Raw genomic sequence first — 23,808 nt, forward strand, 5'->3', positions numbered from 1 at the left:
TTCCCTAAATGGCCTAGCTGTTAAAATCTGAAAGTTCTATGCAAAAATTTAAAAATTCTTTGTAGAAACTTGAAAATCCTATGCAGAAAACTGAATGGAACTGAATGTTATTTGCAAAAAGTTGAATGTACTTAACAAAAAACTGAATGTACTTTGTAGAAAATTGAATGTTCTATGTTGTTATAATTACTTAAATATAGATTTCTTCTTCAAAACTTTTCAGATCAACAATTGTAGATAGAACATAAACTTAAAGATCATATGAAGACAGCCAAGAAATATAAGACACTGATATTTTGGTCCAATGACCAAGGAAAACCCCCTCAAGGGGGAAAACCCAAATGATTCTTCTTCTATTAGATTTCTTCAATTGTTCAACAGAGTATAGAGAGAGGGAGAGAGAGGGAGAGAGATTGAGAATGAATAAAGTCACCAATGTTTGATCAACTTGTAGCTGAAGTGCGTTTGCTCTTTGCTTGAAGATCTCCTCCTCTTGAGCAAATCATGTCCTTCATGCTTGCTCTAGCTCTTCCTTTGCTCTAGCTCTTGCTCTTCACTAGCTCTCACACTTCTCTTACACACTCAACACTTGCTCTCTTTCTTCACAATGAACATGCTACTCTCAACTCTCACTTGCTCTTGCTTAAATAGATGAAAAAGGAGAGGAGCTACAAAATGAATTCATGTCTTGAGTCAATAATAGGAGAATCGAATTCCGTGAGGGAGGAGTTACTTGACGAGAAGTGTAACTCATCCCAAGAACAGAGAGAGATACACTTGTCTTGAGGAGTTACAATTTGAATTAGGGAGAGAGAGAATATTTGGTGAGAGTTACAAATCGAATTGAATGAGTTACACTTAGACAGGAGAGAATATTTGGTGAGAGTTACAAATCGAATTGAATGAGGGAGTTACAAGTGCATTTAATGAGGAGTTGTTACATTTTTGCTATACATTGAATTAGAGAGGGACAGTTACATTCTCGTAAGTGTGGAGTTGCTATTTTATTCCACAAGAGAGATTTGATTTGCCAAGTAAGAGATTCTCAATTTAATTTACTTAATCCATGAGAGAATTCGTTTTTATTAATCCATTAAAGGTGAATGACTTTAGACTATTTTATAAATAATAGTATCATAATAATAATAATAATAGTAAGAATAAAAATATTAATTCCTGACTCGTATAATCATGATTGATTTGATTTTAAAGGATTCCATATGGCGAGATCATCCTTGGTCATTTAGACATGACTTTCTATTTTTAGAAAGTCACTTCCAAATTGAGATGTGACCTACTATTTTTGGAAAGTCATATTAGAATTGTCAGGAATGAAATTTTATTATAGGTGGTTCAAACTGTGAAAATTTCAAAACTGAAATCCTATTGCAACAGCTGAAATTTAGTTTTCTAATTGTTAATTATTTTAACAATTTATCTGCTACAGCGAATATCAAATAAATCACATTGCAACCTTCACAAATAAAACTGCAGAAATAATAGTGTTGGGAACTAAGAATATACTAGCACACACACAATAAAAATGACACCGTTACTTTTGGACAAATGTCCCAAGAAAAACCCAATGTGGGAAAACCGGTCCAGCAGCTAAGGGCTTTTATTATCATGCAGCAGTGAAAATCTAAGTACAATCTGGATGCACAAACTGGCAATACACTATAGGAGAAACTAGCCACAAAAATTAGTGAGACAAATTTTGTCTCACCCAGCACTGATCCAGCTCCAAAACTGGCTCTGAATGGGCTCCACAAAACCCCTGCGTCAGCCTCTGCGTCATGCCTGCAGCTACTAGTACGCTGTGCCTAGAACTGCAATTGATCAAGCCGTCTACCCAGTCCAGCCTCTGAGAATGACTCACTAGTCCCTTCTTGAAATTTTCTTGGCCTCCAACAACTAAATCGACCCTCGGTTTGGCCAAATCAAACTGCTTTCTCTAAAGCTTTTGTGCAGCCTCACTGAGTAAACTCAACCATCTTATAGTTGACTCTCCGGATCTGGAAAATCTCCTTCGGACTCACTGTCCCTGCCCCTCACTCACTACTTCGACCTTTGGCTCTTTGGCAACTGACTGTTGCTACTCTGAAAATCAAACTGCCAAGGAAATCGAACTTATGGTGTTATGATGTGTCTTCTCTAAGTGCCCATCGACTTCCACTTATAATCCATTGTTGGAGCACCAATTGCCAAGACTAAAACTTAATCAATGGCTAGGATCATCTTGGAGTCGAACTGTGTGAGTTTCTACATGATTCTCACCTTGACTTAATTAATTCTGATTAATTAACAATATTCCCTAAGTTTAGACTTGGGAAATATTTAAAAATTGGTTAATAATCTAATTAAGCCATCTCTAGGTGGAATTTCCATAAACGATTTCTAGGTTTTGGAGATTTCATGTATTCTAGCCTCTCCACCAATTTTCTTGGCTAGAACACATCCAATGCTACAGAAACTAATGCTCCCTCTTAGTGAGGAGTATGTTCTCTCTCTAGTGCTACACATCCTGCCACAACACCCTATCTCTGTATCACCTCTGTCATGTTGTTGTTGTTGCCCACCAACTACTGTGCAACTCTAATGTTGCATCTGTGCTACTACTATTGACACTGCAATATTGTTGCCAACACTGCATTTGTACTGCAACTCTCTCTCATATGTTGTTGTTGCAACTGCAACTACTGCCACTGAGAAGCATCCAAAATACTAAATCAATTGTGTTCAGTATGATGTATCTGTCTCCCGCGTCTTTGATTGCTACTAGCATTTGCACTGTCACTGAAGAATCTGCGTTGTTGTCAACTCTGCACTGAACCACCTGCTTTGCTGTCAACATGGCACTACGCTCCTCAACATCTGACTGCTACTAGTCTGCAACTATCATTCTGGTACTAACTGCATCAATTGTCACTAATCCATCCTGCTATTGAATACTGTGGGCCCCCATAGCTAGGTAATGATCCATTGGGTGGACTCCTCAAGGAGCCTGCCCAATATCTGTAGCTCTCCAGGGCTACAACTCCAAATCACCCCACCTCACCCTTGGAGGTATGGCTGCAAACATCACGAACTCTTCCTCCAACCTGAAGGACAACATGTCAATCTCAGCTGACGCTACCTGTTGGTGCTACTTCTCCGACTTGTCCTTCTTCTTGAGAAGACACTGCATGTTGTAGTGACCAAGCTCACCACATTTGAATCACTTGACCTTTGACAAGTCCTTCTTCCTTCTTTGTTCCCCCCGCCCTTTACTGGGTGTTAATTTTAGGCAACAATGGTATGTTCTATGCTTTAGAGCAATTTTACTTCAATTTCTTTATGAGCCCAATATCAATTTCAGTTTAGCAATCACATAAACATGTAAGTAAAATGCTGATAGAATAAACATAAACAGTTGAAGACAAGCCTAGACAAGAGGACACAAGATGTGGCACCAGCGAGGGACAAACCCCAATGTGGGGAAACCCTTGATCAAATCTTCTTTTAGTCTTCAATAGTTCAACAAAGAGAGATAGTACAATTTACAAATTCTGATAATTTATAACAACAACAAAAGAGCCCTAACTAGAAAAGTCAACGTTGGTCAACAGGGCAGATTTGACCCTCAAAGATTCGGTCAACTTCAGTCAACTTCGGCCTCCAAACAGCAAGATGAAACAGCCCTCAAAACAGTCGAATTTTACCCAGTCAAAGTCTGGTCAAACAGTCAACCTGCAGTCAGCCCTAACCACAGTCAACGTTGGTCAAAACTCCTCGATTTTTGTGCCCAAAATTGCGGCCTGCTTAGACAGAGATTCCTCACCCAAACCGAAGTCAAAACAGGTCAACGCATCAAGTCAAACAGCCTCCCAGCAACTCGATCAACGTTGGTCAACACAACAAACAAAAACCCTAGTTCACACGTGTGGAGAGAGAGAAGACTGCCTCGGATAGTGTGCCCAATCACAAGAGGAGAGAGAGACATGTGTGATGAGATGATGGTGAAAATGACTTGAGGTCTCATTTTTATATGCAACCTTGAGGATGAATTGGGAGCTTGTGTGCCTGTTTTGCTTGTTGGTCGACCTTGACAATTTGTCCATAATATAAATAGATTCATATCTTCATTTGTACATGTCAAAATCGGATGATCTTTAGATCAATCCTACACCTCTTCGAGAGAGAAATCTAATAAAAATATCAGCTATCATAAAGAAGACGACCCATGTGGAGTTTGGCCCTAGTTTCCAATTTTAACACTCCCTCTCAACTAGGGAGAACTCCACATGATAATCCATCTGCCAATCAGTACCATCTCTGCCATTTATGCATTGCTCTGCTGAACTATGAAGAAAAAGAAGTGATCGAGAATGTATCATACCATTCTCTACTGACCCGAAGTTAGTCGCAATCAAAAGAGAGTGTCTCATACCACTCTTACTGACCCGAAGTCAGTTCCCATTGATCCCAGATCAATATCAGACATCATAGCATAGGGAGTACGGTAGTACACGACTCGTCCATCAGTTGTACTATGGTCCCTATCCTCATTTGCATACTCATTGGCCAGATGAGAGGTACTTCCCATGAGTCCCAGACTACATGGGTAGGATGTCTCGGCAGGAGAAGGATGAACCACTTGTCCTTCTCACATGTCGCCAAGGGGTATCACAGGGGAAGGATGAACCACTCACCCTGTACACAACACACCTCTAGGGGAAGGCTAGACCACTCACCCTATGGTTGCTCACCGCTCCGAGAAGTACCACAAGCCCCCCAGAGCTCCCAGAGCTCAATGTCCATCTCATACAAGACCCTCATAAGAGGGTCTCTCCACAACTCCAAGTTGTTCTCGGAAGGCCAAGAATTTGACCTTCCCTAGGGGCTTTGTCAGAATATCAGCTCTCATCTGTCCCAATGTGACGGAGCCTTATTGCTCCTTGTTGTATCATATCTCGGATAAAGTTGTACCTGATATCTATATGCTTGGAGTGATCATGAAACACGAGATTCTCTGATAATCGAATCCCCCTATGGTTGTCGCGGAAGATCACAGTGGTATCTAGCACATGTCCAAACAGCTCACTGAAGAGCTTCCTCAACCAAACAGCTTCATAGGAGGCTATACTAGCAGCTATGTATTCGCCCTCGGCGGTGCTCAACCCAAAGAAAAAACAGCATCCAGAAGTGCTCTTGCGGTCCACCACACTGCTAGCCCAATCAGCATCAGAATTACCATGCAGCCTCAGATTTCCGGCAGTGTATCTCAGTCCATGAGTGATTGTGCCCAGAAGATATCTCAGAAGATTCTTAGCGGCAAACCAATGTATATGATGAGGCTCAACCATGTATTGGCTCAATGTCTTAACTGCAAAACATATCTCTAGATGGGAGTTCACCAAGAACATCAGTGTTCCTATGAGTTAACGATACTCAGAAGCATTTCCCTATTCAGGTCTGGCAGCACTACCACATAACTTCTTAAAGTTAAGTTCCATCAAAGTAGTCACAGGCTTGCAGTCCACCATCCCAAATCTTTCCAATATCTTCACAACATATTTTCCTTGAGAGAGGAAAATTTCACCCGGCTTTTGCTAGACCTCCAACCCTAGGAAATAGAGCATCGGTCCTAGATCCTTCATCTCAAATTCAAAAGCCAACTCCCTCTTACATTTGTGAATGAGAGGGTCTACACCTGTTAGAAAGAGGTTGTCCACATAAAGTACCAGAATGAGAAGTTTATCATTTTCAACCTTAAAGTAAAGGTTCGGATCGGCTTCACTTCTAGTGAATCCTGGCTTCATCAGATAGCTATCGATCCTCTCATACCAAGCCTCGGGTGCTTGCTTCAATCCATAGAGAGCTTTCTTCAACCTGCATACATGAGATTCCTGATCATGAACTTCAAACCCCTCGGGTTGTTCCACATAGGCTTCCTCTTTGATTGAACCATGCAAGAAGGCAGTCTTGACATCCATCTGATGTAGGTTCCATCCTTGCGAGGCAGCAAATGCTATGATCGAGCAGATGGTGGTGTATCGGGCAACAGGTGCAAATATCTCATTGTAATCTACACCTTCCTTTTGGCAGAAGCCTCGAGCAACAAAGCGAGACTTGAATTTTTCTGCACTTCCATCAGCTCCATGCTTGATTTTGTAGAGCCACTTAGAAGTGACAACCGATTTGTCCTGGGGTCTAGGGACCACATCCCAAACATCATTCTTCATAATTGACTCGTATTCTTCATTCATAGCATCCTTCCATACTTGTTGCTTCACAGCTTCTTCGAATGATGAAGGCTCATTTTGAATGATAGTGCTCATGGCGGTCAAATATCCTTGGTACCTGTTTGGCTTCTTGCTTTCATGGAAAGTCCCCCTTGGTGCAATGTGCCTCTCAGCATCTTCGAGAGTCTCCCTAAGCCATGAGGGTCTCCTCTTGGAGGAGGAAGGCTCATGAGGGAGTGGATCAATAGGATCCATAGGTTCATCAACATCAGGCATCGTTTTGTCCTCTTTTTCACCCTAATTTCTTGTGTCAGCTTCTTTGTCCTTCCTTAGGATAGGAAGGTTGTTGATCTTCCTGAGGGCCATATCTTCATCGAAGGTGACATCATGACTTATCTCAACTTCCTTTTGACCAACCACATAAATTCTATATCCCTTAGAATTTTCACTATAGCCCAAAAAGATTCATTTCTACCCAAATGCACCCAATTTGCTTCTTTTCTCTTTCAACACATGAAAATATACGGGGCTTCCAAAAATTCTAAAATGAGAGACATCAGGTTTCTTACCAGTGAACATTTCTTCGGGAGTTTTGGAGTCCAATGCTTGATGAGGGCATCGGTTTTGAGCATACACGGCGGCATTTGCAGCTTCGCCCCATAGAAACTTCGGAAGGCCTTGATCATGAAGCATGGCACAAACAACTTCTACAATATAGTGATTTTTCCTTTCAGCCACACCATTATGCTCGGGAATGTATGGCGTTGTAGTCTCCCTCTTAATGTCAGCTTCTCTGCAATAATCTTGGAATTCATTGGATTCATACTGGGTCCCGTTATCAATCCTCAATTTCTTGATTTTCTTCCTGGATTGGTTATCGATCAAGCCTTTGAAATGTCGAAACTAGGTGAACACTTCATCTTTCTTCTTCAAGAAGTAGATCCAGGTCTTGCAAGAATAATCATCCACAAAGGTGAGATAATATAAGTATCCTCCCAAGGAGTTTACGGGCATCATACCAGATATGTCAGAGTGGATCAATTGCAATATGTCTATGGTCTTGCTATTACTTGAGGGGAATGGTCCCCTTGTAATTTTTCCTTCGGCACATCCCGAACATACACCTTCATGCTCTACTTTGAACTTGGGCATACCTGTCACCATTTGTCTCACATCGGGTAGGGCCTTATAATGAAGATGGGCGAACCTCCGGTGCCATAGTTCAAATTGTAGAGATGTGTCGCAAGACATGGCTCCCAATGGACTTCCTCCAACTTGATACAAACTGTCAACCCTAAACCCAAGAGTAAAAGCATCTTTGAAATTTCTTTTCCAAACACGTACCTTTCCATCGATAAAAGCCACCTTGAATCCTTTATCTTCCATTGCTGAAATGGACACCAGGTTCTTCTTGAGATCGGGTACATATAGTACTTCTTGCAAATGAATAGTGTTACCTTGATTCAATTGAAGGGTAACATTCTTAACTCCCTTCGAAGGATAGGTGGCATCGTCTCCAAGGATTATCTCTAAGTTTATCTCCTTTTCTATCAGATTAGAGAGGGCTTCCTTGTATCCGGTGAAGTGACTTGAGGCACCACTATCAATCAGCCAATTTCCCAAAGTGTCCGAAGGAGAGGCAGTGGCGAGGGCCGATATAAGATAGTACTCTTTTTGCTTATTGTTAACAACATTGGATTCATCATACCTGGAGTTTAGTTTCATTTTGAAAATTTAAGAAAAATCGCATTTAGATTTTGCTTCATTTGAAATTTATTTTGAATTTTAAAAATCGCATTTAAATCGGTGAATGCATCAGTTTCATGTAAGACTTAGTAGGTGTATAGGTGATGGAAAAAATTAAGATTAGGATTTTATGGATATTGATTTAATTGGGATTGGGACTAATAAATTTTATGGTTGATTTTTAATATTTTATAGATATATGGGAAAATATGATGTAATAATGGATTTTTATATACAAGTACATGTTATTTAAATTTTTTTTATTTTTCATTGTACGTTTTGTTTATAATTTGTTTTTTTGTCTCTTGTATTAATCAAGGAAATCATGGAGAGTGGTAGGTCAATACCAAGTGGATATGAAAATTCTTCTCTTCCTCCAATTCTGAGTGGTCAAGTCCAACAAAGCACAAACCCTAAGAAACCCTTGTTAAAGTTCGTGAAGAAAATTACTAAAAACAAGAAAAAGAATAGTGGTGGTTGTAAAAAATGGATGTGCACATTATGTAACCATGTTTTTAAAGGAAGCTACACTAGGGTGTGGCATCATGTTCTATCCCTACCTAGTGATGGGGTAAAGGGTTGCACATGTACTATTGAGAAAATGATGGAGTTGACAAAGCTTCATATGGCTTCCCTAGGATCCAATGTAATGAACTTGGACAATGATTGTAATTTTTAAGTACCTAGATCTTCTTCCCGTGATATGGAAGATTCAATTAATCAAAATGCATCAAACCAATTTGAGTCTGTGCGGGGGTCTACTTCTAGGAGGAGTAAGAGGCCCGCTAGTTTTGCTCAGGAACAAATTTCTAAAATCTACAATGTATTACATAGGGATGAGGTTGATGATGCTATTGCTGATTTTTTTATGGCAAATGGAATTTCATTTAATGCTACCCATTCTCCACATTACGAAGAAATGGTGCGAAAAATCATAGTTGTTGGGCCAGGATATGCACCTCCAAATTACAACAAAATAAGGACATCATTGTTAGATAAGGGGGTGACAAGAATGAAGAGGCTTATGGGCCCCCTTAAACAATATTGGATATATTCAGGATGTTCAATAGTTATGGATGGTTGGACAGACATTCAACAAAGGCCATTGTTGAATATTATTGTTACATCTCCAGTTGGGCCCTATTTTTTAAGAGCAATTGATTGTAGTGGGAAACTAAAGGATGCTACCTTCATGTTTGAAGTATTGAAAGAAGCAATTGATGAGCTTGGTCCTTCAAATGTAGTACATGTAATCATAGATGCAGCCCCTATTTGCAAAGCAGTGGGTTTGATGGTTCAAAGTTGATATAGGCATATCTTTTGGACTCCTTGTTGTGTATATGCCTTGAATAATGTCCTCAAAGACATTGGCAAAATATCTTGGATTGCAAAACTCATTTTAGATGCAAGAGATGCACAAATGTACATTTGCAACCACCATGCCTCTTTAGCAATCTATAGGATGTATTCAAGGAAGAGGTTTTTGAAACCTGCAAAAACAAGATATGCTACATACTTCATTCTTCTTCAACGTATGGTTGAGGTGCATGCATCCTTACAAGCCATTGTTGTTTCCCAAGAGTGGAATGCATGGTCTGAATCTAAATCAGTGGAGGCAAAGAACATAAGAGAGCAACTTCTCAATGATGATTGGTGGTTCGATTGTAAATATGTTGTTTATTTCACAAGTCCAATTGTCGAGTTGATTAGGTATGCAAATTCTGATTCCCCCACCCTTGGAGAAGTTTATGAATGTATTGATAGCATGGTAGGCAAGATAAGGCACATCATTCGGGATAGAAACCCCTCTTTGGAGTTCATCAATGAAATTCATAAGCTAATAGGAAAGAGATGGATCAAACTCAATACCTCTCTTCACATGGCTGCTAATGCCCTTAATCCAAAGTGGTATATGGAGATACCAAACAGAGTTCTACCCATTGATGATGAAGAAGTGAAATAAGGCTTTCTTGATGCCATATGTAAAATCTATACACCTAATGAAGCAACTATAATGTGGGAACAATTTATTGATTTTGCTACCTTAAACCCTTCCACGTTCTCTCAAGATGCAAGGGTGGACATCAACATTTATGCATAAAGGAATCCCATTGGATGGTGGAGAATGTATGGGGGAAAGCCCAAGATCTTTGATATCTTGCCTCACGCTTGCTATCTCAGGTTTCTAGTTCATCGGCAGCTGAAAGGAATTGGTCTACTTATAGTTTCATTCACTCTATTAAGAGGAATAGGCTTTACCTCTAAGAGAGCAGAGAAATTGGTTTATGTAATGTCCCAAACGAAGAAAATTTGGAACAAACTCTTCACATAAAATTTCTTCTCATAAACAGAAGATTGCCATGTAAAATATAACAGATAAAAAGCATGCAATTCCACAACACGGTAAGCAGAAACAATCTAATCTTTACTATAATATATAAGTTGTGGTTTAACATGTTGGAATAACAAAATAGTTGAGATAGTTGGCCTCAACAAATCTATAATAATCCAACAATGGGCCTCCCAAAACAAACTGAAAATCAAATCACTGCAACCTATGAACCCTAAATGGATCCACTAAGGGAAGAGATGGGTGCTTGCCCACTCTCACTGAATCACCCGAGGGTTTTCGTCATGGGCCTACCGTTGGAGTAGAGAACTGGGTTCTCAACCTCTCACACAAGAAACAATACCAAATCCAAGGTGTTCTCCAATGGTCTCCTCCTCTTTTATAGATTTGATGGACTACTCTAGAACCTTCTATTTTAATCATGGAGCACTTTTCCCTCTTTTATTTCAATTAAAATATTCTTTTTAATGCGGGAAAGGGGTAAATTGGTCACCATGTCTCCTCAGGTCGCTGAAACTCATATCTAACCATCCCATCCTATAGATCTTCTCGTTCTGGTTCCAACAAGCTATGACGCTGAGGTGTTCCATCAATTAATCTCCCCAGAATGCCACCTTGAGCATAATTAATTAAGTTATGCCCAATAATAACATTGATTTTTGAAAGTTGTTGGAATGCAATGAAATGAAAGGCAAACTGCGCAGATGATGCAATATGCCAAGTGAATGTCATCAAATCCCATAAAAACTCCATCGGGACCCCTGATGACATAAACCTGCTCCACTAACCTGGCCATCTCCTGCCCTGGAAATCCACCCTAGTCGTACTATGAAGAATAAAAATGGGGACATCATAGTTTATATGCATAGTAGTCTTCGACTTCGCTCAAGGAAGCTACTTAAGTATTTAGAGAGCCTTGCAGCAAAATGGGATGTTGATACTAAGGATGCTTCTCAGATTGATGATGATGAGGATAATCTCTCACCAGATGCAGGTTTAGTTGGCATACATTTGGGTAGCATTGCAGGGGATCTTGATATTGGATGGAATTGGAGTACCTAGCGAAGCTCAAGGTTATATGGATAGTCTTGATGTCGAATATTGCACTTTGTGATCATCTTCAACTTTAGTCTTTAATGTTATGTTTTGGCCTTTAAGTATTTTTGGACCATGTATTACTTTGCCACTTTGGGCATTTGCCATTTTTTTTACTATGTATTACATTGGGCATGCTGGCAACATGAATATTAATATGATGAGTTCTTTGATTTTCACTATGTTTCTTAAATTCAGAAGTGTCTCTTGAATCCTTTACATTTTCATTTTTGAATTTGATATTCATATAATGAATTAAAATTTTAAATTGATTTTAATATTTGAATATTTTGATTATTATATAAATTATATAATTAAAAAAACTTTTTTTATTTATTTTTTTTATTTTTTATTATATAATATTATTGCTCCCAAATAGCCATTTCTTGGAAATTTTGGGGAAACCTCTAGCCATTCCGGACACCCGTACGCAAGTTCCCAACATTCCCACGTTCCAGAAACTCATGCAACGTAGAAATTAATCTATATTGTGCAAGTAAATTGACTCCTAAGGCGCTGGTCTCTAATTAATAACTTCAACAAATCTAATCAAGTTGTGCTAAATAATTAAACTTGCCAATCATGTTCAACCAAGTTGCTAGGCCATTCAGTTGTGTCTCCCGAACTCATTGTTTCATCCATAGGGACTACCCCCCCAGCTTGTTGAAGGGAGACAGCTTAAACGGAGAGGGTCGGGATCAGAGTGACAGCCCCTGCCTTGAGCGTTGTCGCATTCGCGTGTACAATTTGAGCAACAACAAGTGGGCACCAAATCAACAAGATTTGGCTCAGTCAAGTCAAGTCTGACACAATTAAGTTGTTGATTTTTGTCAAACTCAGTCATGTCAGATGTTAATTTCACCAAGACAACCATTGGTTCTGACCTGTTTGGACCAAAACTGATCAGGTTCAGATGAGACGAGTTGATTCATTCGAGTCTGATAAATTCGTATATACACAGAGACAACATCTGTATGAGATATAAACATGGCCACTACTTGCTTTCTTTATTTAGGTAATGTGTGTATGTCTCACAATGCTTCATGAGAATAACTGAAATTCTATTTCAAGTCAACATATTATTTTGGGAAAGGTGCATGCATAGAAAAGCCATTGTAGTTTCATCACCTTCACCATCAGAAAGCTTTATGATTTAAGAAATGTGCCTATCATCTACCTTCACAAACAATTGACTACTCACTTATTGTTTGATGCTCGAGGGCTCTTGTAAAAATACAGCCACAATAAGAAGTGTACCTTCGCAGACATTGTTGACGAATCTAAGCTCCACAAGTAAATTGTCTCTTCATCAATGCTCACCAATTGATCATGCTTCCCCGATGGCCACCACAGAACACTGTACCCAAAAAAGGATTTTAGACACTAAATCATGCTTACAAAATACATGACAAGGAAAAGACCAAGAGCAAAATAAAAGAAATTGCAATATGTCATCATATCATCTGTTTAAATTCTCAAATCAGTGATGTTCGTTATTCTTTATTGAGACAAACCACCAGCTATAACCTCTGGTTAACCAACTAGCCTTTTCCATCAATGTAAATATAAGCATATTGTTAGCTAGCAAAACTGGGCCCACTTTAAAAATAACTTTATTCTAATATGGAGGACGTACATGCTAACAAAAACTATTCGAGACAATTTTTTGTCCAACAATAGAGCAAAACATAACGTATTATTGTAGCAACTCAAGAAATGAGCATTAGGACAATATGCTTATATATCCAATTATTTCAAATAATTATCATCCAAACGTTTGTACAAAGATAGGAGGAAGCATTGTATTAACCAAATCCAGCTGCATTGAATATGTTTAAAAATGTCAAATCATTTCAAATGGTTAGCATCCATTATGCCTGTGTGAAGCTCTTTCAAAGCAACAAGAGAGAGTGTGCACTTAAAAGAGGCCGAATCAAGTCAAAGAAACTTGGAAAAATGGATACCCTGCTTTCCTTAATGTCCATAATTACCTTAAATAAAAGGTCTTGCATCTTTAGTGGCATGAGGGCCAAGGTCACAAAGTCCTTGTTGAAAATTATAGCTCAGACAGGAACTTCCACACAGGTTTAGTGTATATGAAAAGCAATTTAAGCTATTTTCAAAAAGGTGTTATTTCAAAAGGCCCACAGGGCATAGAAAATACGGTGATGGGGTGTACTACTAAGGCACCCCATGATGTGAAGGTCACCGGTTCGAAATTCCATGGGCAAAAATCCAGCCATGATAAAGGGCTGGTGTGGCCCAGGATGGGTGCAATCCCCAGGTGATTTTGACGGCTTGGATGCCCCTAGGTCGCGGTTTCTCAAGCCAACGGTTAAACGTGCAGTCATCTTAGACTCATAGGTAATTGTAATTTGTAATTGACTTTAGTTAAAAAGTAAAACTCTTATATTTAGCAGTTGAATCTATAAGTGTATATCATGCATGACTTAGACTAGGAACAATCTTAAAAACAGATTCTCAGCTAAAAGTATAAAGGTAGGTCAAAGTAGAGGCTTTCAACACATGAGTAGTTAAGTGAGTTGAGTGACCAAGAAAAAGAGAGAGTGTGCAGGCAGACAGGAAAGAGGCATTTCCGGGCAGCGCACAACTCCATAAAATCATACAGTACAGTCTCATACAGCCATACGGAAGCCCATGCAGTCATGTGGACAGTGCCATACAGCAAGGCCATACTCTCCATACAAAAGAGAACTAATGTTTCTAGCTTTTCTTCAGTAGATGTACCTCTCAAGCAGCCTATAGAAGCTCAATTTCAAGGCGATTTCAGTACATGTGGTGCCGTTTTTGTGGGCACAATGCGGAGTTTTCCTTGTAAGTATTCCTTGCAAAGCGAGCTTGGGAACGTGTGGAGTTGTCTTAGACAAAGTAGAGGAAATCAATCTCCTCGACTCGAAGCCCACTTCTTGTCCAAATTGCAACGTTGACTTAAAGGAAGTTGTGATTCGCTACACGGCAAGTGAAAAGGTGATATTCGGCCAACATAAGTTTCATTTTCAGCAACTAACTTATTTCTAAAAAAACTCAAAAAAAAAAATTACAGTTTACAAAATAAAAATACAAAAAATATTTACTACCTTGCTTTACTAGATTTGTATCTCAAATCAACTAGTTAATCCTTGGGGTTTTGAGCTAAAATTATATAATTTATCAAAGGGAAAGGCATACCTTTGTTTGCTGCTCTTAACATTCATATTTCAGAAGGCATATCAACTGTTTTTTCAGATCTACATTAATTTACAATAAACTATACACCAGATCCAACAATTTACCAAGCACAAGGGCTATTTCCAAGTGCTCATCATACAAACGGTCTTTGTATAGGTTTCCGTATTTGTTATTGTTAAACACCTAATCCTTGGGGATTGGGTAAATAAATTGTACATATGTAAATAAAGGGAAATATGAACAGTAAGAATAGGAACCCACCTTGATAAATGAATTCCAAAGGTTGCTCTCTGATGTTATATAACTCTGTTATAACTTTTCACTAACTCAATTGTATTCAAATCAGGAGTTATTCCTCAGCCTGTCATGGTATCAGAACCAAGTTTAGGCATTCTCTGCCTACGTTTTGTAACTCCATTCTCCGCCTACATGCCTTCTCTCAATGAAAATCAGGTCTATCAAGTCTGCAACCTTCTTGTGTCGTTTCATGTAATGTTCTCTTTTCTAAATTTATTTAATTTCCCAGAAATTATTCTATAAAATTTCTTTAGAAAGAGCATATAATAATTCTTGCCGAGAATTTGACAGATTTAAAAACAAAATTACAAAGCTTGTAGACAAATTCCACTGTAAAAACCCATCTATTTATTTATTTATTACTAAGAGAATATTACATCAAATTCATTTGTGAAAAGGAACCTGACAATAGATAAGCTGGAGAAACCTTTCTGGCTGGACTCCCTGTCTGCAACAGCGCATTGCTTCAACCTTTAAGAAACGTTCCAAAATCTTGTTCTTCCTTGCTAAGCACCAATGAGGAATCTGGTTGATCCCTCCAAGTGACTAGCTAGGGTGTATCTTGCAACATCGAAACTAGAGAACAGTTAGATCCCGAGGGAGGATAGTCTCACCCCCGAAGATGATCCACACTCAGAGGTAGAAACCCTTACACAAGCTTAGAGAACCACAAAATCATTTCACCAAATCATTCAATCATACCCACGAATGAGCCCTTGCTTTTCTTTTATAGAGATCGCTGTCTGAATACCACGGGTCACTTTTCCTGTTTAATAAAGTGGCTTTATAATATTATTTTCCTTAGTCACTTTCTTTCAAGTAATTCCCTGATATTAATATTGTGTAGCCTATGGCAAATAGTTACGCCATTGAGATGGTCTCTACTACAAAGGTCCGGAAAAAGTGACATTGCTATTGAAAAATTAAGTAGCTATGGTCAGCATTTTTCATTGGAATCATGGAGAAGAAATGAATTTATGGCATCTCAAGTCGGCCCATCTTAGCTCCACAAGTCAGTTCCAAGAAGACATCATGGTGGCCCTACTAGGGCTAATTATCCCTCACATAACGCCTATAAATTGGAGCTCGATGATACTCATTTTACCAACCATCATCCAAAACCAATTCGGTCTGCAATCAATCACAAGTTCAGTCATCTTTTGCAAAGCATATCCACACGTGCGAAGGATACAAGGAAGTCTATTACAGCTGCGTTGACCTAATTCTTTGGACTAAAGTTAACCAAATTTTGTCTTGGGTATTTTACTCCTGTTTGGGCTACCATATTGTGACATCTAGAAGGCCAAATACTACATAGAAGCTCGCTCTCTTTGATGTGATTTATTTCTGAAGTTGATCAAGAGTTTTTTTGGGCCGAATTTGTGATCAGTTTGTTGGTATCATCTGTGGTGACTACAGTGTGAATTTCCGCCTCCCATCACATTGATTACAGTCCTAAGTTTTGGCCTCGTTATGCAGAATTTACTCATTGGGCAGAAGTGGAATTTCTCTCCTTTGTTGTGCAGCCTTTGATTAGGTATTTCATTATTGACTATTTTGGAATTGTTGGAACATTTTGATGTACTATTGATGGACAGAATCTCTCCCTCATAAGGAAAGTATTTTTGGGTTTTCCTCTTGTGGGTTTTGCCAAGCCTGTGAGCCTAATCTTGGTGTCTCTTGTCTCTTGCTTATTATCTTTTGTTCATTGTCTACTGTGATCTCTATTTACTGCTCTTGTTGAAGAAATAATGGTTGAAGTTTTTCATGTATAGCTGCTTGTTGACTAAAGTATAAAGAAGGAACAATTTATATCAACAGAAGTAGTTATCAAATTGTGAAAAAACTATTCTAGTCTTAGCATCATTAGAATTTCAACATGGTATCAGAGCTTTCATGAAGGAAAAGAGCAGAGAGATCAGCTTAAAAGCACTTGAAGAACACTTCAAAAACATCTTGAAGAGCAGTTGAAAGGTTTTTGGGTTTTGTCCTATATTTTCATCATGAATTCTTCATTCATGAAGACTGAAAGCAAGCTTGAAGGAGCCACTAACTACAGGGCATGGAAGGCAAGAGTTGAGATCATTCTTGAAAGGAACAAAGTCTTGGGAATTGTCACAGGTAAAGTTACTGAACCATCTGATCAAGCAAGAAAGGAGAAGTTTCATGAAGATGATACTTTGGCAAGAAGCATTTTATTGGATTCTGTTAGGGATCATTTGATTCCCTATATTGCTGAACATAAGACTGATAAAGCAATGTACGATGCCATCATTGGATTATACACCATTAATAATGTAAATCAATCCATCAATCTGAGGGGACAGCTTTGTAATATCAAGATGACAAAGAATGACACGGTGGCATCATATTTTGTCAAGATATCTCAAATTAGAGACCAACTCAAAGCCATTGATGAAGAAGTATCTGATAAGGAATTGGTAGTTGTTGCTTTGGGTGGTCTCCCTAGATCTTGGGACTCATTTGCATCAGGTATTAGCACAAGAGAGAATGCTCCAACCTTTGACAAGTTATGGGCAGCATGCACTCAAGAAGAGTCAAGACTCTATTCTAGAGGAGAAATTGAAGATCCAAGTATAGAAGCATTTGCAGCTCATGCAAAGGAAAACAAGAAGAAGAAGAAACCAAATTTTGGCAAATTCCAAAGAAGTGCTGGTAAAAGACAAGATCCAAGATCTGCTTCAAGGAAGGATTCTACCTCTCATAGAAGACCTCCTCCTCCCTCTCCAAATAGAAGAGATACAAGAGACAACAGAGATAGTAGAGATAGAAATGATCTAACCAATGTTCAATGCTTTCATTGTCAATCTTATGGTCACTATCAAGCTCAATGTCCTCAAAAGAATTGAAGAGATGACTATGAAAGGGATGATGATCATAAAAGAAGAAGAGGACACCATGCATCTGCTGTTGATCTAAATGAGCCGTCACCAAAAAGAAGACATAGGAGAAATGATTCTGAATCTGAAAACTCATTCTAGCTATCTAAAATACTTGAAAAGAAATTCACTCAAAAGGTCAATGGAAAATATGAAGTCAAAGGCATTGAACTAAGTGAGATTTTTTGGCATAGAAGGGATGCTCATATGCACTACAAAGCTTTGGGAAGATTGAAAGATTTTGTTAAAGGGAGTACCCGAATTTAAGACAGATCATGATAAGTGATGCAAGGATGATGTTCAAGAATGACAAGTGTTTGAATGCAAAACCCTTGCCAACAGCTGTTGAGAAATTGTTGGGCTTATGAAATTATTGCTAAAAGATCTAACATTTTGATGTTGAGGCTCATTTGCAAGTTGAATTCTAAAAGGACTCAAGATCAAGAGGGAGTTGTCTTGATCTCAAAAGACAAGTATCTTGTGTTTCTCTTATTGTTTCAAATTAAGACTGATATTGGACTATTTATAATTTGTAAAACCCTAGGTTGGGTTTGGAGAAGAAAATCTAAGTCTAATGAGCCTAACCCTAATTCTTTGTTGATAATATGGACTCATTGATAATAATGTGGTTTTGTTGATGATGTGGACTTATGATATAGACTTCTTAATGATGTGAATATGAACTCTTTGATGTTGATATGGACTTCTTGATGATGTGGACAATGATACAGACTCCATGAGGATGTTGATGTGAACTCCTTAATAATGAATGATGTGTACTCTATGATGTTGACAACATGTACTCCTTGTTGATGATGATAAGTACTCCTTACTAACAATGATTGATGACGTGCATGATATGATTGAACTCTTTGATGGTGATCTAAATTGGTACTCACTCTTTGATGATGATAATGATGTGGAATCGTTTGATGATGTAGACTCCTTGATAATTATGATTCATTGACTTCTTGATAATGATGATTCGTTGACTCCTTGATGATGATGATGATATAAACTCCCTTAAGACTTGGACTCCGTAAACACTTTGTTGGTGATAAGATCTCCTTAACGATATTGTGGATTCCTTAATGACATGAACTCTTTGATAATAGTATGAACTCCTTGATGATGTGATGAGATTGACTCGATCTAAGAAGGCTAAGATCAAGAGGGAGTTGACACACTCTCAAAAGATAAGTATTATCTTGATTGTTTTTTATTATTTCATTATGAGTCTCTTAGCTTGCTTGGTTGTTCTTGTTCTTCCACAACCTCCTCGTGAGGATTGCAGGTACATAATGAAGACTGCCAAGGTGTGGCATATCGTTGGAAATGACAGAAGAACAATGTGACAAGAAGACTCGCAATAGGCTCTGTACTCAGAGGGAGCAGACAAGATCAGCCTGATTGAAGCTCATTCTCATGAAGGTGGCTAGAAGCTTTGAAGACCAATGTTGATCTAGATATGCTAAAGATGGGCCCATGATTTTTTATGAAGAGGACTTTTGTGTAAGAGGGAGTTGCTTTTGAGGCATGAACCTGATGATATCCTTGGCACAATGGGCTGCAGATCCATCAATATCTTCCTAATGAATGATTTGAAGAAGTTGTAAGACTTTGATATTGGTTGGTTCATTGATCTATCAGATGATGTTGTTTCCGTTGAAGCCACTAATTATTTGTTGGATTTGATTATGGTCTATTTTTGTTGATGTTTGCTTCTAAGAGAAGCCCCAGCTGAAGTTGGATGAACAGTTGAATGTTGTTTGTTGAAATGTTTGAAATCCACCATGGCTAATTTTTTTATGATGAACTAGTTGTTGATGTTTATGTGAAGAAACTGGAATGAATGAGAATCCCCTTGAAGAGGGACCATTGAATGAGAATCCCCTTGAAGAACCCAACGCTGAGCTGAAGAGGGAGATCGAAGAGTTGCGTAGGCAGCAGATCGAATCCCCAGAAGGATTGAACAGTCCAGTGCCAGGAGGGCAAGATTCTCAAGGAAAAATCTCTCTCTGAGTGAGTTGACAAAGAGAAATATTTCCCAGGTCAAGATTTGTTAGCAGCAAAGGGAGCAGCGCATCAATAGCTTCAGTGCAGCAACAGTCTTTAGGTGGGACGCAGTTTTTCTACAGCAGTTGCTGAGGCACAAAAGCGTCAGAAAAAGAAGAAGGCACATACTGAGGGAATTTCTTCCTCAGAGAACTTCTAGCCAAGAAGTTCAAATTTTTCCAAGCAGAGCAGCATTAGTTGTGTATGGGATTTGTCACTCCAGAAGGGAGTGCGAATAGTTGCGCAGAGTAGAAGAGGGAGAAGTTCAACTTTTCTTGGAGAGATGGAAACAGCTAGAATGAGAGATCAAGATCGGTTGGACGAAGCCTCCAACTATGTGATCTGGAAGGCTAGGATCTCCTGCCTTCTAAATGAGCATGATCTCAAAATGTATGTCAATAGTGTGGTGGTTGTGCCCGCCAATGCAGATCCACTCAAGAAGTACAAAGCTGAGATGGCGAAGACTAAGAGGATCATTCTCAACGAGGTTCAAGATCATGTAGTATCGCATATAGTCGGCAAGAATACTACCCCGCAGATGTGGGAAGCTTTAGCTATGCTATACGAAGGATCTTCCGAGCAGCGGAAGATGTACTTAGAAGAGAAGTTGAGAAGCACTAGGATGCAGAAAGGGGAGAGAATAGACCCCTTCCTTAAGAGGCTTCAGGAAGTCTGGGACTGCATTAAGTAGGGTCGGGGCCCCAACCTACAGAGTTTGTTCGATTAGTGCTGAATAGTGTTTTTGAAGATTGGCAAGTGTTTGTCCAGAGCATCCTCAGCAGAGAACACCTGCCAGATTGGGAACGTGTATGAGCTGATCTATAGTAGCAGGAGATGAGGCGTGATCTGATGAAGGCCACAATTAGTGGTAGTAGCAGCAGTGGGACAAAGCCCGTGAAGGAAAAGGAGGACATGGCCCTCGCATCCAAGAGGCAACAAGAGCACTGTATAAAGAAAAAAGACGTTTCAAAAATCAAGTGCTTCAAGTGTGGTGAGATGGGCCACTACAGCACTCAATGTCCTCTCAGAAAGAGGGACAAGAAGGAGAAGCAGGATCAACAAGTTGCATCCGCTGATATTGACAGGCTTTCCTCTAGGCTGGAGGAAGAGTTTGCCATGATTGTCGAGATGCCTCCAAGTCGGAAGTGGGGTGATCTAGAGTTTTAGCCTCAGAAAGCTACAAGATGGGCAGGATCATTGAGGAGTCCACCTCTTGGATCAAGACCTTGCTACGGGAGCCCATATTCAGCAGTAGCAGGATGGACCAGTGTCAGGTGGTGCAGTCAGGTGCCAGAGTGACAGATGCAGTAGCTAGTAGCAATCAGATACTGAGCAGCGGAGAGCAGAGTTGGTAGCAGTGCAGTTGGCACAGAGCAAAGTTGGCAGCTAGGAAGTTGGCACAGAGCAAAGTCAGCGGCAACACAGAGGCCTCAGTGACAGCGCAGAGTCAGCAGTAGCGCAGAGGCCTCAGTGACAGCGCAGAGTCAGCAGCAACGCAGAGGCCTTAGTGACAGCGCAGATTCAGCAGCAGCGCAGAGTCAACAACAACGCAGAGGCGTCAGTGACAGCGCAGAGTCTAGCAGCAATCAAAACTCTGATGATGGATGCATCATACTGAACACAGTTAGTTCAATATTTTGGATGTTTTTCAGTTGCAGATGTTGCAGTGGCAGCAACAACAGAGTTGCAATGCAGACGCAGTAGTTGACAACAATTCAGCAGAGTTAGCAGCAGCACGGATGCAGCGCAAAATAGAGTTGCGCAGTAGTTGGTGGGCAGTGAGGCCAGACATCAGTAGCACAGCAGGAGATGATGCAGAGACAAAGTGATGCTTTAGTTAGTTGCAACACTAGAGCACATCCGTCGCTAAGACAGAGTGTTGATTTTTGGTAGCATTGGATGTGCTCTAGCCTCAAGATTTTGTTGGGAGGCTAAGACACATGCATTCAACAATACCCAGAAATCATTTTGGGAAATTCCACCCGGAGGAGGTTTAATTAAAATTATTAATTATTTTTAATGGATGCCTAAGTCTAAACTTAGGAAATTAAAATAATTAAAGTGTATTAATTAAACTAGGTGTGAACCTTCTAGAGAAAGACGAGGATCAAATCAAGATGATCTAAGCCATTGATTAGAATCTAATTTGGGTCGTTGATTGATCAACGAAAAGATTATAAGAAGAGGCTTGATGGGCATTTGGAAAAACACATCGAGTGAGATCGAGAGATCAATTGCTCAAGCGAGCAGCGCAACAGTTGCAGGAGAAGTCATTAACGAGATTTCTTGCAGTGAGGGGCAGGGATAGTTTTCCGGTAGGAAAGTTTCTTGATCCAGGGATACATTGCAGAGGAGGCAGAGAGAGATCCAGAAGAGGCAGCATAGAGCCACATTGAGGCAGCGTAGAGCCCTTGAGGAGATTCGCAAATTTGTTGAGGAGCAGATCAGATCCAGTGCTAGCAACCGGGGTGTGAGACCGGAGGGCCAGAGGATTGAGCATATAGCCAGCAAATCAATCAACAAGATGAAGTGACGCAGTCCCTATCAGTTGTGATGCAAAGCAAAGCAATGACTACGTTGAGACTACACAAAAGTAGCTTGGGGTTAGCCATTTAGTTGTTGGATCTGTGTCGAATCGCAGTGATAGTGTGAGGTATTTCTCACTAATTTCTCTGCCAGACAGATTCTTTGTATTAGATAGCCAGTAAGGCATCCAAAGATTGTATTCAGAAACCACTGCTCGATAATTAAAACCCTCAGCTGCTGCATCGGTTTTCCCACATTGGGTAACCGATTTTTCACAAGTGATGCCCCTTTTAATGGCATGCACTGGTAAAATTTGTGTTCTCTGCTCTTTTATTATTATTATTTTTTCATGCATCTGGTTTGCTAGTGAAATGTCCTTGCAATATTTTGCTTCATACTACATAGTAAGATTTAGATTCCTACAATGGCTCATTAACTATCATTTGCATTTAGATATGTATTTTCCCTCTTCTTTTTCCTTAAAAAATTCTACTCAACGCATTGTGCCAAGGATAACAAAGAATACCACATGTTGCAGAAGCAGTTCAAGATTTTTTTTCAATACTTTCAACATTCATCTTTTGTATTCATTCAAATTCCTGCATTCTAATGTAGCATAGCATATGCATCTTTGCTTTCATGATACACAGTTGAAGGATTTAGAGGAGTCCTAGTGATGTTGTCGAATGTAGCAATGTAGTTTAATCACATGTTGCCTTTCTAATTGTAAAAACATGTTCATAATTTTCTTCAGTAGTAGTTCTTTGCAATCATAAAAAGGATCTATGCATGAAATAATCCTTTGCAGCAATTTGTACTTGATCTTCTGTTGAGCTAGATTTCTTCATATGAAACTTGCAAATAGTGTGGTTCAGATGTCGATCTCATGATTCTTCATGATGAAGACTTCTTGGAAACTCGACACAAAGATGAATAAAATCTGCTCCTCTAGGCTTGATGGTAGCATACATGTTTGAAGATATCTCAGTTTTGAATGTAGCATTGTAGCTTAATTACTTGTTGTCCTTTTGATTTAAGAGCCATTTTTATTTCCATAGTAGTCTCTTTGCTTCTACTTGCATGTATATATTTGAATGGATCTCAGGTTTTCATAGATCAAATGTTAGTTAAATACAGGGATCATCATAATGTACATTGATGCATTCCATATAAACATTTAGATTTATCAGAAGATGAAAAATTTTGAGAAAATTTTGATGATGCAATCATACAATGAGTTAGGCTTATCTTCCAACATGATTTGAATGGATATGCAAATGTCTTAACAGGACTATGTACATTTGAAAATATTTATTTACACGCTTATGTACAGGATATATACATGTGTACAAAAAAAATTCATTAAAGAATGAACTTTTGAATGGTGAACCTGATTGATGTTGCTAGCTCATGAAGAAAGTGACTT

The 23,808-nt window shown here is 39.2% G+C and overlaps 1 protein-coding gene across 2 annotated transcripts in view; it reads right to left on the bottom strand.

Moving 5' to 3' along the window:
* LOC149204972 (WD repeat-containing protein DWA2-like) overlaps nucleotides 1-23,808 on the bottom strand; it is a 370,061-nt gene that overhangs the window by 273,372 nt on the left and 72,881 nt on the right. For both annotated transcript variants that reach the window (XM_089394856.1, XM_089394857.1), the window contains exon 5: nucleotides 12,673-12,772. In XM_089394856.1, the coding sequence (XP_089250982.1) occupies nucleotides 12,673-12,772 (100 nt within the window). The remainder of the gene's footprint in view (nucleotides 1-12,672; nucleotides 12,773-23,808) is intronic.

Source organism: Pinus tabuliformis, chromosome 1_2 (assembly GCF_031772625.1).
Source record: "Pinus tabuliformis cultivar Carrire ecotype Pingquan chromosome 1_2, CPIR1, whole genome shotgun sequence".
NCBI classification, from domain to species: Eukaryota; Viridiplantae; Streptophyta; class Pinopsida; order Pinales; family Pinaceae; genus Pinus; species Pinus tabuliformis.